The sequence below is a fragment of the Lethenteron reissneri genome, chromosome 48 (assembly GCF_015708825.2).
Source record: "Lethenteron reissneri isolate LAM-NWPU_2019-01 chromosome 48, ASM1570882v1, whole genome shotgun sequence".
In the NCBI taxonomy this organism is placed as follows: domain Eukaryota; kingdom Metazoa; phylum Chordata; class Hyperoartia; order Petromyzontiformes; family Petromyzontidae; genus Lethenteron; species Lethenteron reissneri.
The window spans coordinates 4,721,558-4,739,752 of record NC_083826.1 but is presented as its reverse complement, the minus strand read 5'-3'; the positions used below and the strand labels follow the sequence as shown (position 1 = coordinate 4,739,752).

Sequence of the window (18,195 nt, the reverse complement as noted above, 5' to 3'; positions counted from 1 at the left end):
GGCTTGCCTGGAAGCTTCAGTCGTCCCCTTGGACAGAACTCGTCAAGGCTTTCAGGAGTTTCTAGGAATGCACATTTCATGCCATTTTTGCCAGAAGCATATTTTAAATGTTCGCGCCGTGACCTCTCGTTGTTTGTCCTTCCGATGTACTTTCAGCAAGCCGTCTTTGTGTGAACCTGTAATAAATTAAAAGGTGGGTGGAAAATGTCGAAATAAAACGTTTGTCTCCTCGTTTCGTATCGGGAACCCTATCAAGTTGACCTCAACGCCTTTGCTTCGTGCTTGTGCATACCGACACCTAATAAATAAAACTGAAACATCAGCTCCCCTCCCCTCTATCCATCCACATTCTCTGCAACCCTATAGGGAAGTGCAGCAAATTGTGGGAAACGTTTCCCTTGCACCGGCCCACCAGGATCTCAACGTCTCTCACTGCCACCGCCAGCCTCTGTCAGAGGTCGCAAACGGGTTTTGATTCCTTACCCGTACCCGGCCGCACCAAGGTCGCAAACGGATACCCGTACCCGGCCGGCCGGGTACGGGTATCGGGTACCTGATTGCGACCTCTGGGATGAAGCCATGTTGCAGGAGCGGGTGGGTTGATTCTAGGTAACTTGAATTGTGAGAAGAGACAAGACGTTGGGAAATGAGTGACAAACAGTTACTCACCAGTGACTCACGGTCTACCCGTACCGGGTACCCGATTGCGACCTCTGGCCTCGTGAAGTTGCGGAACCCAACCTTCAACGATGCAACTCAATCCCGTCGAAGCGTGGCAAGCCGAACGGGCGTTCAAGGAAACACGTTGCAAACGTCTCTGTGAGAGGCGCAGTTAGATCCCTCGATTCGATCTTCCTTGAAGCAATTTTTCTATTAAACTTTTTTATTTTATTTTAGCAGGTAAGGCCAGCGAACCTGGCCACAAAGTGACGGCTCAACGGAGATGGGCTCATCGCGTGGGAATGTATCGCAGCCAAACACTCTGAACGCATGTTTAAAAATGTGGAGAGAAAAATTAGAGAACCCAGATTGCAATCCATGGGGAGAGAGACACGCAAACTCCAAATATACAGCAGCAGGCGTCGGGGGTCTGGATCGAACCCACGACCCCCTGCACACCAGGCGAGGTAGTTAACTTCTCGCCACCGCATCCACTGCACACGCACACACACAAATACCTTGAATAGTCGCGCCTCGTTTCCCCGCTGATTTCTCACAATCTGTGTGTCAAGGCAAATTAGGTCCGAGCGTGCGATTTAAAAAAAAAAAATTCCCATGTTGACTGCTTTGTATACTCAAGGTGTAAATATTTACTGGGACCAAAGGTTGTCAAGCAGATAAAACATTTCGACATCGGGAAGACCACCATAGTCACGTGCCCACCTATCGTCCACCAACGTCCCGAAACAATTTCGATGTAAAGCTTTCGTGACTGCAGGGATTCATCTTCTTGGTTCTTTCGGTAAAGTCACGTAGAAGGGCTCAAAGTTGATGAATCCCTGCAGTCACGAAAGCTTTAAATCGAAATTTAACCGCCTCTACGGGGAGGGTTTCCACATAACTTTGAGCCCTTCTACGTGACTTTGCCGAAAGAACCAAGAAGATGAGTCCCGAAACAAATTAAGAGCACCTCCGATTAGCACGCTTGGCCACGTACGGTGCGAAAGAAGTCCAACACGTGCACAAAGCGAGAAACTAAGCCCCGCGCAAGTCGATGGAGGGGGGGGGGGTCTCTCTACCGATCTCCGAGTCTGGGCACAGTGTGTGATCGGGCTTTAATTTCAGCCGGGTCTGTCCGGGTCGGCAATCTGCGTTACTCGTCAAACGACCCCGGTGCACACCACATTCAGTACACACCGCTTCGATAGCGGCCGTGGGGTCAGCTCCGTCGCATTCCACCTACCCCAGTTGACCGGCGAATCGGGAGGACAAAAACATTTCCGATGGGGGGGCAGGGGCCCCATTGCAAACACAACGCGTGTACCCCCCCCCACCCTCCGCTGGACGCTAAATAAGAAACTGACAAAACGAATGATAGACACCAAAGCTGTTGAGTTCAGTCAGTTTTTTTTTTTATCGAACCCCAACCAAAACTGGTCGATCTCCTTGGGTCCCGGTTGCCTGCCCGGTGCAGACGTCGCTCAGCACCCCTTACCCCCCCCCCCCCTTCTGCGTCGACCACACGTCAACTCGCTCACGGTCAACCATCAACGTCACCCACCCACCACCTCTCTCCTTGAACCTTGGCGTCAGATTCTAAAGGCCAAGCAAGAGGTCGAACACGCAAGTCACGATTAGTAGATATTGTTGTTGTTGTTGTTTGTTTTGCCCAACTTTTTTTCTTTTTACCAAAGAAAGCCTCGCCGCAACACACTTTTTTTTTTTCCACTTGCACATCCGAGCCGAACCCGTGCAAAGCCTTCGCCATACCGGGTGGGTTTTACTACCGGCGGGTTGTCAAGCAGAGCCAGATGTTGACTACCTCGCCTGCTATGCAGGAGGTCGTGGATTTGATCCCGACCCTGACGCCTGCTGTATATTTAGAGATTGCAGTGTCTCTCTCACTTTCCCCGTGGTCGCGTGTATATTTCTCCGGGTCCTCCGTTTTCCCCTCCACATTTCAAATCAACGTCACGCGTTTAGAGCATTTGGCTGCTCTACATTCCCACGCGATAAGCCACTTCGTTGACCTATCGTTTGTGGCAGCCAGGTCACATTTGAAAAAAAGAGCTGCAGAGCTCAGTGTGGGTCTTATACCTGGTAACAACAAAAATACAACGTTTAGTTTAAACCCTTATATGCAGGGCCAGGTCATCATCAATTTGGTCACGTTGCGTCTACGTGCAACTCCACTCGTCCCGCCGTGGGAGATGATCGGCGGCACAGTTCCGGCTCGATTGTGCGGTGGGTAGAAAACGTCGTATCATCGGCTACTCGGGAGGTTCCCGGCTACATTGGGACGTTCTGTCAATTCGATTCGTGAAATGATTGGCTTATTGTGCGAGAGAAAAACCCAGAGGGAACCCCCCCCCCATCTGCACGTAGGAGAGGGTGACACTTCAAACACTGCCATCGTCAGGGCTGGCTGCACCTCACAAGCCCCGCGTGATAATTGTTTTTTTACCCTTCTATCTGGCAACAAAACTGACACCTTTTTACAAGGAGTCATGTTTACATAGACCACAATACCTGCAGTCATAATGCAAACAAAAAACATAACTCTTTTTGTTTGCATTATGGCTGCAGGTATTGTGGTCTATGTAAGCATGACTCCTTGTAAAAAAGGTGTCAGTTTTGTTGCCAGATAGAAGAGTAAAAAAAAATTATCATATTGTTACTAGCAAATGAGGTTCCAATGGTGAAGCCCCGCGTGCTTACGTCCCACCCGGGGCAAGCAAGAACTCAAAACCCTGCTCGGCGTGCGAGATCTGACAAGACGAGAAGCGTTGGGGGCATTCATCTGGTGTTGTTTTGGTGCGTGCGTGCGATCCCACACTCGCAGCGACGAGCCGCGAGTGTGGGATCGTGCGCCGAGGAACACCACGCGGTTACCATTCGTATTTGCCGTGCCCCGGGCTCGGTGAATTATCACCGTGGGGTGCGAACGCAAGAATTGCCATCAAATTTGCCTTACAAACCCCGGAGAGGGATGGGGGGAAGGGTTGGCGGGGTTACTTAATGGTGACACGAACCCACAAACCCCCACCAGTTCAGCGGTCACACGAGGGGTGGTGGTTTTGGCCACGCTCCAAGCTCGAGTGAAGATCTTCCTTGCAGAGATGGTCCCCACCCCCCCTCCCACCTTAAACGGCATCTTCCTACCCACGACTAATGCACGCGATGTTCCATGGCAATGGGTTGCAAAACGAGGGGTGTTTCCCCGTTGTCATTTTTTTCAATTTCGACGATACACATTTTGATGAAACGACTTTGACCGCGATATATTTTAAAAAAACGTATCCATAAGTTTTGCACATTGTGTAGTTATTGTGCTTTGCTTTTACTTTCCTGTACGAATAACCGAAAGCGTTTCAAAGTCCTTCTCCAAATGCACTTCACTCGAATTAAAACACTGCCGTGATGTTATTATCCCAATGATTGCGACCTCACAAATCTGCAACGCGCATGATGTCATAGAACTTCCAAGCCGTCATTTACTCCGGAAAACGTTTCTCAAAAGCCGCTCATTATTTAACTGGAGGAGGGTGTAAACGTGTGTTAATTTCAAACTTGAATTACCGAGTTTGGTTTCTGACAGATTTATCGTCGGGACGTAATAAATGTACAAAAAGGGGGGAGGGCCGACGCTTTGCGTCCTGCTGTTGCAAAACGGCCGAAACAAAACTTCGGGCGAGCCTTGCGTGTGCACCGTGGCCCCCAAGTTGCAACAACCCATTGACACGGAACCTCGCGACAGCTGGCAAGGCGGGCGTTAACGCGACCCGCGGCCGACTTAAAACGAAACAGCATCTAAACAAGCCGGCCCTTGCCGCCTCTCCACCCCAAGCTCACCGCCGCCCCCCAAAAGAACCAACACGTGGCAGATCGCGAGCCTCCATTTAATCCACTGCTGGATGCTCGGCACCCCTCCCTCGTGCCATGGGGGGGTAATTTCACCACGATTCACCACACGATGGGCGAGTGCGGATAGGCGGGGGGGGGGGGTTATGCGTATGGAGCATAGAAGTACGGTGCAACAATGCAATGTTTTTTTTTGTTGCACAAACGACATCTGCTGCGGGTCACCCATCCCAAGCAGCGTGCCGAGCTTCAGAGGTCACGTGACACCGAGCGCATTCTGGGTGGGGGTTGGTCACAAGCGGCCCCCCTCGCCCCCCCCAATCGTCGCTGCGCCCAATTGATCTCCGATCGAATGGAAGTCGGAAAACGTGGAGCGAGGCGGATTGGAGTGAGGATCGTGAGGACTGGGAGGTGCAAAACCGATGGCATTTCACTCGAAACCGCCGCACAGCAAAACACCTCCGCTGTGAAGTTTTCAGAGACGTGAAGGCGTAACCACAAGGGGGGAGGGGGGGGGGCTTAAATCCATTCCTTAAAAGTCACATTTCAACTCCACATCCACCATCATGGGGTTATACTCCAGACCGGGTCTTCCGACTAAAGATTCATTCAAAACGTGTGCATACCATTTAAAATACTGACATTACATATATGTGTGTGTGTGCGAGTGCGTGCGCGTGTCGCCCATTCAATAGTGAGCACATCTCATCGATGTGGAGGTCACAAGTTGTGATTTAAGGAGGAGGGGTGGAAAGAAAAGAGGCGGTTCGGGAATGTGTGTCCCGTCTCGGTGATTGGAAAGTGTGGAGTTGAAATGCAAAATCTTCCGATATCAGAAGAGGTGGGGGTGTGGGGGGTGTGGAACCAAAAAGAATAGAAAACCAAAAAAAAAACATTTTCATTTAAAAAATCGTACTGTATACATACATACATACACGAAGGCGTCTAAAATAAAGACAGCGGTTACTCCATTCACGTATACATGTTACGAGGAGTCTCGTTTAATGCTAGAGCATACAACTGCTGCATCAGAGAGAAAAAAAGGTTTACCCTTATTTATAGTTTTTCATTCCATTCGCAGAATCGGTAAGGTCGCGACTGTGAGAAGAAGCGGAGTGGTGCTCAGAGCCGCGTGCGTTCGGGAGAAATTAAAATAAAGTAACAAAAAAAAACCCTAAAAATATCTCTCCACCCCCCCCCCCCCGTCTCTCGCTGTCCATCGAGGGACTTTGTCGTCCAATCGGACCGACGGGAAATTGAACAGCCTAAGCTGCTGCCCGAAATTTAAAACAAATTCATTCGTGAAGCGGATTTCGCCCATAAAATTGCTAATGCCCCGTGAAGGAGTTTGCGGCTATGTTTGTGACGACTACTCCTACCACGGCATATACGTTTCCTAAGTGATACGTAAAATTGTAAAAATAGAAATGACGATTAGGTGACCACCCATGGGGGAGCCTTTAAGGCTCGATTTGTAGGAGGACAAATTCTACATTTTGAGATGTTTGGGCCAATCGATTTAAAGCTTTCGTGACTGCAGGGATTCATCTTCTTGGTTCTTTCGGTAAAGTCACGTAGAAGGGAAATAATAAAATAATAAAAATAAAATAATTCTCACGACGTTTCGGCCACAAAGCAAGCAGCCGTCCTTTATTGTTTTATTTTTTATTATTTTATTATTTCCCTTCTACGTGCCTTTACCGAAATAACCAAGAATGTGAATCCCTGCCGTCACGAAAGCTTTAAATAAAAACTCCTGGCATTGTCTCCTGTCCACAGCCCCACACCTGACTAAGCCCCCCCCCCCTGCCCCCCCCCCCCCCGTGACGATGGCCACCCATCTAAACGGAGTTAACTCAACCCCCCTTAGCTCCGGATATCCGATGAAATTTGGGCGCACTCCTCCGGCAACTAGCGGGCGGTGTTCCCCAGGTAAGGTGGCTTGCGGTTTGCGGTGTCGGGCACGAGAGTGCGCCATTGTAAGGTCTCCCGTCTCGTCGTTGGTGATGATGGGTCTGGGACACGGCCAAGGGGGGAGGCCCGGACTGGTTCGGGGCAGAGGCGTCTGTGACGCGTTTTCTCAATTCGATCAAGCCGGGCGCGTGCTGGATTTCACGGAATATCTTCATTGTCTAAGTGATATCCCTAACATTTATTTGTTTAAAACGAAGCAGGCAGCCATGGCAGTGGATAATCTGTCCATTCAATCCGATTACCGTAATCAGATGGTTTTTTTTTCAAACAAACATAAATATATATTTTAAATAGATAAAACCGCGTGAACGTCGGCCGTTTGTTACGCGAAAGATTAAAAGAGAAATAAATTACGTTTCAACGACCGGGCAGGTAAACAAAAAAACTAAAATCACATTGGGACGAGATATCAAAAATAAAATACGAACGTGCGCTCCTGCCCGCCCGCCCGCTCGGGTTATTTCCTACCATTTATTATTTACGTGACGAAGCCACGCTAAGCGTTCGGTTGGTTTTCGTGATTTGGCTTTTGCGGGACGAACGCACATTAACGTCCGGGTCTTGGGTGGAAACATGGAGCAGATTCGAAGACCTCTCTCTACCTAGCGGATTCGGGGCTCACGACCTTTCCAGCCCAGCGAGAGACAATCCCCTTGACCACACGGTCTTACAAGGCGGAGGAGGGGGGGGGGTGCTTTAGTTTCTTCGTAAAATGGAATTCACCACTCATTGTAATTGCTCCCAAACGCACGCACCTCGCCAAACACGTTACCCATCGTACACCGATGGCAGAGGCCTTTAAAGCCCAAAAAAAAAGATGCATTCCCATCTCACACTTTAAAAAAAAAAAAAACACAATTGAACGAATGCCAATAATAGCAATACCGAGAATTAAAATAAACTTAAATCACCAGCAATGTCTAATACAGACCTAGAAATATGTCCATCACTTTCCGAAGCTCGTCTTTTCAAACAAACATATAATTATTAATATTATTATTAAGCAATTCCTCATTCTTGCCCGATCCCCCCCCCCTCTCCCCCAAACAGATGTAGCATAACCTATAACAGCACAATATTTTATTTTCCTGAAAATAAACGCACACGCGGGGGAACCACCCCTACTTCCTAAGTGGTACGATCCAAGACACCCATAAGAACAAATGCAAAGGGGTCTGCGTAACCCTGACCCCCCCCCACTTCCTCCGGAGCGGATCATTCCCGGGGGGGGGGGGGGGCAGAGGTGTGGGGGGGGGATGTCAACTCAAGTCCATTCGTTTGTAATACAGCACAATAGCTCGGATTTCACACATCTGTAAGATGTTTAAATATGAAGAGATTTATCTCCTATCTCCCTTTTTTAAACAAAAAGATTAAATGCACTAACCATGAAGGACTTTTTCAGGAAAATAAAAAAAATAAAAAAAATTAAATTTTCAACGACAGGCAGATAAACAAAAAAGCACATCGGAGGTTAAAAAATGAACAATTGAAATAAAATAAAATTACAAACTGTACACTCACTGTACTGTGCAGTTCAGTCACCACCTATTTCAATTCCCCCCCCCACTCCCGTCCCCCATCTGATAGTCGCTGACAGGTCGGGCCTCGGGGACAGCGAGGGGGGGGGGGCGTGAGAGAGTGACGCTCGCGCAAAAAACACTGGCTACTTTCTGATACAAAAATAAGCGTCAATTAAATTACGACCTCGCTCCCGGGTTCCTGCGCGCGTTTCTCTCTCTTGCTCCCCCCCTCGCTCTCTCGCTCGCGTCCCACGCGGATGGGGGAGGGGGGGGGGGTTCCTTCTCTCGCCTCTCACCCACGTCACGGCCATCCCGTCGTGGAGGTCACGGCAGATGCTCGGCTAAATTTTCGGCACGTCGCCGGACACATCTAACGCGGCAGCTCGGAGCGCTCTCGACGCACCGCTTCTCCCGTTTTACCCGCCTCCTCCTCCTCCCGCCCCCGCATGATGAGAGGCACACACCCGGCCTTTCCATTCTCATCCAGTAGACATAACCCTCGCTCCGAATCGTATAAAAATATAACAAAACACAACGGCGGCGGCGGCGGCGACAATTAAGCCCATGGGCCACGGCAGAAGTTGGTGGCGCCACCAGAGAGGTGCGGTCATTCTTTAGCGGAATCGATCTCCTACGGGCGATAAGCTTCCGGCTTGGTGACGCGTGGCGGTCTGGCGCAATTTGTCCCGATGTCTCACCCACGCGCCCTGGGAGCTTTCCTCTCGGACGCGTCTCACGGCAAACGCCGCTTGGTGCCAAGAAACAAAAAACCGGTGAGAGCTACATGCAGCGCAGCCGCAAAAAAACGCACGCGCAGATAGCGCGGCAGATTAATCGTTTAAACAAAAACAATGTCTCCACCCGTTGGCCACGCAAGCAAAATGACACCGCGAAAGATGGGCCCCACCACTCAAGCGGCGGCTGACTCGTAAAACATCTCTGCTCTGAGCCAGTGGAGTGCCCAAGGTGCCAGGTCGGGTCGATGGGCGAGATCTCGCTTCATGTTTTCCAGCCGAGAAATTCATTCAACCATCCACGCACGCACGCACGCACGCGGAGAAGTGGATTGGAAGACACTGGCGGCGGATCGCACCCCTCCCACCGCCCCCCCCCCCCCCGCTCAAAACTCTGCCCGCGTCGAAATCTGCGGCGTCGCCGCCACGATTCCCTGCGCTCACTGGCAGCGCAGAAACCGCGACGGGGAAAACCGCACCGCGGCGACGCCTTCTCGACCCACCCACCCAGCTCCACGGCCACCCGGTCGTTACTCCTCCCGTTCGTTCCCCTTTCAAATCTGACGGTGCGTTTGGACGGGTCCGTTTTGATGCTGCCGCTGGTGCCGGTTATGGGCCTCTCTCGGCGCGTTTTCTCTGCGTCGTCGAGAGAAATGCCGAGCGAGCTCTGTCGGGGACAAACGCTCGGCTCGGACACTGCATTTTGCTCCGCTTCACAGAAGCCAGGGCTTTCGAAAAAAGAAAATAAAAAAAACCGAGCCGGTGATCTGGGCCCGCCGTTAGCTAGCTCGAGAGCCACCAAAGGGCCTGGCGGAAAGAGCGGCGGCGGGGGCGGCGCGGTGGAAGAAGTGGGCGGAAGTGAACGCTCAAGAAAAACGGAACGGTAACGTGAAGAGGAAACGGGTTTTCTTCCTGGTGCAGGAATAAAAAAATTAAAATTCTTTCCAGTTAAGCACTCGGCGCATCACCCAACGTCGCCCACCTCTCCTGCCCAACCGCTGTGAGCGTGGGCGCCCTCACCGTGCGGGCGTTCCTCACCAGGCACGAGCAGGGAAACAATTAAAACCGATAATAACAGCTCACGTTACAAATCCCATACCCCCCCCCCCCCCCCCGCTGGTTGTAATTTTGGCGTGTTTTAACATCGGGCACAGCAACAGCTGCGACAACCACCTTGCCCAATCCAGCCCACCCGTCATCTTCCCCTCCTCGCCCTCTCTCCTCGCCCCCGCGCTATTTATCCCCTAGGAACCAGCAGTGGGAAAAAAACACCTCTTCCTGCACATTTACTCAAAGGTGAGCCAAACATTTTGTCCTCGGGCTAACCGATAAAAGCGCCGTCACGTCGGCGAGCGGAGGGAAGAGAAAGTGGCAACGCCCTCGAATCAATCATCGCCAAAGGGTTGCGATAAGTCGAGGAGACCATCTTCTAAAACCTGCTCTCGAAGTCTGGCTGGGAACGAAGGGCGGCGACGGTGGTGGCGACGGTGGTGGCGACGGTGGTGGCGACGGTGGTGGCGGTGTAAAAAATAAAAAAACGGGAGCGGGCCTCGGGCAGCCACCTCGTCAGACAAATCAGCGGCAATCCCGGACCGACTCGCCGCCCACGATCGTCGCCTCCGGTTGTCGGCTGGCTCATTGACGTACGACGTCTCAAACTGGGGGGGGGGGGGGGGGGGGGCGAAAAGCACCCCTCCCCTTTGCTCTCAGCGACCGATCGGCTACGCGATGAGCACCCGCCAAATCGAAAGTCGCTTCGCAGAACACATTCTTTCCCGGTTCCCTTTTTTCTTGTCGTCCGTTTGTTTCCCTCCCGACCAATCAAGGCACGCAAAGTCAGCTTCGTTTGTGTCGTACTAGTTAACCGCTAACGAGCCACTGCCTTGCTGGCTATTGACGACATCTTGGAGGGGGGAGAGACAGAGAAGGTGCGAGCGTTGCAACGCGTGCACGGTTGGTGGTGGTGGTCGTGAGATCGTTAACAACGAAGGGGGCTGCATTGGACGATGGGACGTCTCAGGAAGTGGCGGTTGGGGGGCGGGGAAGGCATGCAATCAAATGCACCGACTCGCTAATCGAGTCGATCGTCCATCGCCATGCGTCCCAACGGTTCTAACACTTTGACAATTAGAATCTTTCTCTCTTCTCTATTTTCCCCCCCGTCGAAGAACAAACGGCGCGTCCAGGCAAGCCGCGCCGCGAAGACAAAACGGTGAACGACAGAATTGAACGAAATCCCCAATAAAATAACAAAATGGGCTGTGAGAAAACGAACAACCCAACGGGGTTCGAGAGCGCCGGGAGACCAGTGGGAGAGCAGCCGCCCCCCCCACCCCCTTCTGGCCCCCCCACTCCCCCCGGCGACAGCACCAGACTTTCATTTATTTTGTTTGAAAACTACGCGTAGATCATCCCGTCGATCATCGTCACCCGTTTGAAATCGTCCCAATGTCGCGAACGGCGCCGACACAAACCCAACCGCTCCAAGCCACCAGCCCCCGCGCCCCCCCCCCACGCCAAGGCCGGGAGCTTCCCCCCCACCCCTGTCGATCGGCACGAGAGGTGCCGGACCCGAGCCCGAGAGCGCGCACTCCCCCTACCGGCGTACGGCGCCTGCTGAAAAAGCAAGCGCCCATCGTCTCATTTAGTTATCGGCGGCAAGCTGTCACTGGCGACGAGGCAAGGCGCTGCGTCACACGGAAGCCAGCGAGCCGGCATCGGCGACGCCGTTCAGCTGCGGTTGAGGCTGCGCCGAGGAGGAGATGGCGAGCGCGGCGGTCTTCGTTGCCAGTGCCGAGGCAGCGGCGTCGTCACGACCGCCGTGGCAGGCCGCCGCCGATGACGACGAAGGTGCCGATGGTGCCGATGCCGCTCCCGCCGATGCCGTCGAATCGGAAGCGGCCGTAGCTGCCATTGCTGCCGCGGTGACGACACAAACGCTGGGGGGAGGGCCGGTGACCCCGGCCATCATGTCGCTGTGTACAAAGACGAAAACAATCGTGCATGCGCGTGGATTACGAACAGCTTCCCGACCCGCGATTTAGCTGTTATTATTTAACATCATTATTATAATTTGGCTTGTCTACCCAGGAAAGACTCTCGCTGAGACTCGTGTAGTTTCAATTGCTGTGTGGAATCTATTGTTGGTATGTTAGGCAAATACATTGTGTGTGTGTGTGTGTTATGGCCCAGGGAGGAAGCCCTCTAAGCAGAACAGAGGGAGAATATTCACACTCCAGAGGCAAACTCACACGCACTCACTCTCAAACACACAAAGATCCCCCGTATAACCTTAAACAGACTGTTGGGGCAAGTGCTGTTAGCGAGCACCTATAAAGGCTGGCACGGCACACGAGGGGGGGGGGGAGTGGGTGGCCTGTCTCCCCGGTGCTGATGTTGACACACCGTACCAGGCACTCGACCTTGTGGAGGCCTAGGACCGGTGCTGTTGTTCGTCACCGATGTTGGGTCGTGAAAGGGAATCGAACTTGGGGTCGTCAGGTTCTTGGCGCAGTGCGCAAACCATGACACTTCCGCGCCGTGAATGATCCAAATTAATATTTAATAGGCACGATCAGAATGTGTGTACGTACGTATGCACGTGTAACTTCTTTCACACCGCACGTAGCCTCGAACTGTGCTACTGTCGGAGGTGAGTGGTGAGTATAATAGGTGAGTGGTGAGTGTTGGGGGGGGGGGTGAATATTTTGGGGCGTGGGTATGGGAGAGACGTACGAGGCTGTGTACATTTGCGGCGCGGCGCGGGATTCGTCGCTGCTTGGACCTGGCGAGGCCTGGCTGCTCGCCTGGCCGGGCTCCCCAGGGCAGTCCAACTCATCCTGGGTTAGCTCCAGCCCCAGGCAGTGCTCAAAGTCCTGGTCAAGGGAGGGAGGCACGCACGCGCGTACACACACACACACGTGTAAATGTACGGATACACAAAAAGCAGAGACAGATTCCCCCATGTCACTGTTAAAGGCTGGCATGGTGGACGAGGTGTGGGGGGGGGGGGTGACCAGCATCATACCCAGACACCTATGTCTCCCAACTGATGATGTATACACACTTGTATGATGTACTCATTTTAAGGCCAAGTCAACCTACGGAAGGCCCAGGAACGGTTGAGATAATCGTCACTGCTGTTGGTGGCTACGAGAGCGGGAATCGAACTCGGGCCGCCAGGTTTGGAGCGCAGCGCGCAAAACGCTACACTGCCGCTCCCCATATTCACGCACGTGCACAATCACGCGCACGCGCGCACACACGCACAAGCGCGCACACACACGCACTCACCAGATCGTCCGGCCCCTCCCCGTCAGCCACCTGCTCGTCGGCGCCAGCCCCACCGTCCGTCGCGGCAGCGGACACCGTCACCCCCCCATCCGCCTGCAGTGGGTCGGTCTGCCCCCCGCAAACAGAGACACCCGCCGGGCAAAGCTCATTATTACGCGGGGGGGGGGGTGTAAAGTGGCGACGTGGGGGTCAGGGCGGGGGGAACGCACCGACCGGACAAAAAGGAGCCGTGTGGCCAGTTACGTCAAATTTCGGCACGTGACATGTCCGGTTAGTTCCCGTGAACTTACGTCGCAAACCAAGCAAAATGAATGCTTAACATCATTTACGCAACTGACCACTCGCTTGTTTGGTGTAAGACACAAAGTCATGCACAAGGGCATGGATTGTGTAACATCTAAATGTGACTGCGTCTCAACATTCAGTACAGAAACAGTGGACGTAGTTGTGTAATAGAAAGTCAGTCATAGGTCTCTATCCAAGTCTATGGGTCCCGATCTGGGTACATGGGTCTCTGATAGTCTATGGGTTCACTATCTGGGTGTATGGGTGAAGCTGTAGGTCTCTGTGCGAGTCTATGGGTCTATATGCAAGTCAACGCAATGTGGCTTCACGCAGCGTCTAAACGCAAACGCACTTTCAAGATGCTGTTCAGGAACAGTGGGCGTATTTATATTACAGACAGAGGCAGTGAGAGCGGGAGAGAAGTACGTTCTTAAGCCTGGACTTGCTGTTAGCGAATAGTGCCTATGAAGGCCCGTACACGGCACATGAGGTGGTGGGGATGCCAACACTTCGCCCGACCGCCTTTGTCTCCACAGTGGCGATGTTTTTAAACACTACACCAGCTGAGTCGACCTAGGGGAGGCCCAGGACCGGTTCACCGGTGTCGTCCGTAAGTGGGAATCGAACTCGGATCGCCGTGCTCGCAACGCACGCGAGCGCTAACCGCTGTGCCACCGCTCCCCCCACATTTTTGTTGCGGTGTGGTCCGTCGCGGGGGACGACTGGGACTCACCGTCGCCCGAGCGCCGACTACGCCCGCCGCTCGCGCCGTACGCCACCCCGCCAACGCCGCCAACGCCGCCGCCGGCTTCCTCCGGGCTGCGATGCGGCCCCGCCGACGGCTGCAGCGCCAGCGCCTGCGCCTCTCTCTGCAGCAGGGCCGTGTTACTGGCCGCCTGCGCGGCACAACGAGGCGCATCACCGTCAGCTCCACACACTCGCGAGTTACAGACCCGAAGCATAAAGCTTCAACATTTCAAGCCTCCAAGTTCGAGCGCCGAAGCTCAACACCTGGGGTTCAAGGCCCAGATTTCATGACTCGAGGATGAAGGCTTCAAGTTCAAGCCTGAAAGTTCTAGACCATAAGTTCTAGACACGGATTTCAAGACTCCAAGTTCAAGATCCGAAGTTCAACGCTTCAAGTTCAAGCCTCCAAGCTCAAGACCAGAAGTTTTAAATCCGGAGTTCCAGACCCAGAGTTCCAGACCCAGCGTTCCAGACCCAGAGTTCCAGACCCAGAGCTCCAGACCCAGAGCTCCAGACCCAGAGTTCCAGACCCAGAGTTCCAAACCCAGAGTTCCAGACCCAGAGTTCCAAACCCAGAGCTCCAGACCCAGAGTTCCAGACCCAGAGCTCCAGACCCAGAGCTCCAGACCCAGAGTTCCAAACCCAGAGTTCCAGACCCAGAGCTCCAGACCTCCAGACCCAGAGCTCCAGACCCAGAGTTCCAGACCCAGAGTTCCAGACCCAGAGTTCCAGACCCAGAGCTCCAGACCCAGAGTTCAAGACTCCAAGTTAGAGACGGGCATGGGGGGGTGGGTGTGCATCTCCGGTTTACAGGAAATGAAACAGACGCTGGAAACTCCACATCTCGTGTGGTTATGGTTACGGCTAGCAGTGGGGTCAAGTGAGCGAGTATAATTATGGTAAGGGTTAAGGCTAGCGGGCGGTAATTTGGTGTGGTTACTGTTACGGCTAGGGTAAGGATCAAGGCAAGGGTCCTGATCATCTGCTGTGGTTACGGTTAGGGCTTGTGGCACACGCCTACCTGCATGCCGTGTATCTGGCTCTGCTGGCTGATCTGGTGGTTCACCGCCTGCAGCTCCATCTCCAGCCGCATGTGGTCTCGCTCCGAGCAAGGTGCCATCGCCCGCTCCCTGTCGCACGCAGACACGCACCGACGCGGACACGAGCACAATCACGTCATCGTCACGGCCGTTCAGTCGCATGGGGAAGGCAACTAAAACCTAAAACTTAAAAACTATGCTTAGCTTGCCAGGTAAGGCGCACTTGAGCTATATCGCTATTTTTCAGAAGAGACCTGGCCACAAATGATAGCTCAACGAAGTGGCTTATTATCGCGTGGAAATTTAGAGCAGCCAAATAATTCAAAAAGCATGTTTCGAATCGTGGAAGGAAAAATCTGGAGTGACCAAGAGAAAAATCCACATATCATGGGAGAGAACATGCACACTCCAAATATACAGGAGTCAGGATCAGGATCGAACCCACGACCTCCTTGTATACCAGGCGAGGTAGTCAACATCTCTGCTATAATTCTAGATTTGAAGCTTTCGTGACTGCAAGGATTCATACTCTGAGTTCTTTCGGTAAAGTCACGTAGGTAAAAAATGAATTAAAATTAATAAAAAATAAAAACAATAAAAGAGCAACACAAGCTTCCGTCTTCAGGTGAAACTGTCACTGTGATTTAATTGTTTATATTTTTTATTAATTTTAATTTCATTTTTTACCTACGTGACTTTACCGAAAGAACTAAGAGTATGAATCTCTGCTATAATTTCCCACGCGCTAAGCCACTTTGTTGAGCTATCATGTGTTGCCGGCTCAGTGGGTGCTTACCTGGTAAAATAAAACGTTTTTGTGGTTTTAGTTTAACCGAGTCAGGAGTCTACCAACGGGCCGTGTGGGTGGGGTGGGGTGGGGGGGTCCCCGTGTGTGTATGGAAGGCCGGATCTTCGCGTGCCGTGGTCGTACCTGTCCGTGTACTGCGGGGTGGGGCTGGGCTGAGACGGGTACACGTTGGTGGGCGAGTTCCATCCGCAGGAGCTCGAGTAGTTGACAAAGTAGTCTGCGAAGCACGGGGTGAGAATCGGGGCGTCTAAGGACGAGTGACAGGCGGACATCGACCGATCAGTACGGTGCGCGCTGCACATCAATGACGGTGTCGCACGGCCCCTCTTGAGCCGCCCGGCCACCGCAAGGTCTGTGCTTTATACACGACCAGGTGGGTGGGTGCGTGGATGGGTGGGTGGGTGGATGGGTGGGTGGGTGGCTGGGTGGGTGGATGGGTGGGTAGGTGGCTGGGTGGGTGGCAGGGTGAGTGCGTGGATGGGTGGGTAGGTGGATGGGTGGGTAGGTGGCTGGGTGGGTGGCTGGGTGGGTGCGTGGATGGGTGGGTAGGTGGCTGGGTGGCTGGGTGGGTGCCTGGGTGGGTGCGTGGATGGGTGGGTAGGTGGCTGGGTGGGTAGGTGGCTGGGTGGGTGGGTGGCTGGCTGGGTGGCTGGGAGAGTCGGTGGTTGAGTGGTTGGCTGGTCGTGTGGGTAGATGGTTGGCTGGGTGAGTGGTTGGCTGGGTGGGTAGTTCGGTGGTTTGCTGGGTAGGTGGTTGGCTGAGCGGGTGTTTGGTTGGTTGGGTGGCTGAGTGGGTGGGTAGCAGGGTGGCTGGATATTTGGCTGGGGTGGGTGAGTAGTTGCCTGGCTGGGTGTGTGTGGGTGGCAGGGCGTGCGTGGCTGTCAGCCCTCACCGGTGACGTTGACAGGCCGCGTGGCCGAGCCCTGGGAGGCTGTGGCCTGCACAGGGCCCGTGTTGCGGAAGGAGGTGCGCGCCGAGCGGGAGATGGCGCCCCACTTGGACACCGTGGGGCTCTCGCCAAACTGGGATTATGGGGTCCTCGTCCTTGGGGCGGCGCTGGGGCGGAGAGCACGTGACGACAGGGTTGACGGGCGAGCGGGCATGAGGACGGGCGACGGATGGCCGTACGAACGAACAAGCGAGCACGTTAATGTCCATAACCGACGAATGATCGAATGCCCAATTGAATCGGCGAATGAATGTACGAGTGCACCGATGAATTAATGGAAATAATAACAATTCACATTTGTAAAAGTGCCGCACTGCATCCGTGGATCACAACGAGACACCACCATGTATGGAAAGCCAGGAAATAAACAGAACCTGCAGGGTAAACGGCCTAGAACTTTTCAGGTGAGTTTGTCAAGAGAGGACTTAAACAATGGTTCTAACGACTCCGATCGTCTAATGAGTAAAGACAAAAAACTATCCAGAAAACCTGGAAGCAGCGCTGGAAAAATCCCGATCACCTCAAGAACAGAACCTTGACCTCGGAGTACTTAGAGAAGAAGGCGATCCCGTAAGATCTCAGGGACCTCGTTGGGAGCTTAAAAACAGAATCAGTTCCAGTAATATCGTGGGGCTAACCCAGTGAGTGCCTTGCAGGATCAGATAGCTCGCTCGAGACTTAACGGGTAGCCAGTGCAGAGACAAGAGAGCAGGAGGGTGATGTGCTCACGAAACAAAGGCACGATGGTGTAAATTCGAAACTAAACTATTTATTTTATTTTACCAGGGTAAGGCACACTGTGCTGTATAGCTCTTTTTCAGAATTAACCTGATAGCTCAATGAAAGTGGCTTATCGTGTGGAAATTTATAACGGCGAAATACTCAAGATGCACGTTTCTAAATGCGGAGGGGAAAAACCGGGAGGACTCGGAGAAAAATCCACGTGACAACGGGAAGAGAGACACATGCAAACTCCAAATATACAGCAGGATCGAACCCACGACCTCCTGTATACCAGGCGAGGTAATGAGCATTGGCATTCGAACGAATGCACATTGAAATGCAATGGTGAAAAAGTGAATGAAGAGACCCATGAACAAATCAACTAACGTCAAAATAAACTCACGAATCCATGCACGAAGGGACATCGGATGGAACGCGACTTCATCGCCAGTGAAGAAAAATTCATCAATCGACCACCAGGGAGCGCTGTTAAATTGTTTACCACATTGGTGGGGAGAGGGGGTGTGGCGGTAAAAATCAGTAGCAACCATTGCCAGTGACAATTGCATCACGGGCCTGAAGCCTCCGCAGGGCCCGA

General features: G+C 52.9%; 1 protein-coding gene across 1 annotated transcript in view; it reads right to left on the bottom strand.

The window, feature by feature from the left end:
• Positions 1-12,487: 12,487 nt before the first annotated feature.
• The window catches only part of LOC133354708 (roquin-1-like), a 45,152-nt gene continuing 39,444 nt past the window's right edge, over positions 12,488-18,195 (bottom strand). The window contains 7 exon segments of the mRNA XM_061571761.1: positions 12,488-12,627; positions 13,046-13,153; positions 14,064-14,226; positions 15,099-15,207; positions 16,049-16,172; positions 16,818-16,947; positions 16,949-16,981. Coding sequence (XP_061427745.1) covers positions 13,068-13,153; positions 14,064-14,226; positions 15,099-15,207; positions 16,049-16,172; positions 16,818-16,947; positions 16,949-16,981 — 645 coding nt within the window. The 3' untranslated portion in view covers positions 12,488-12,627; positions 13,046-13,067.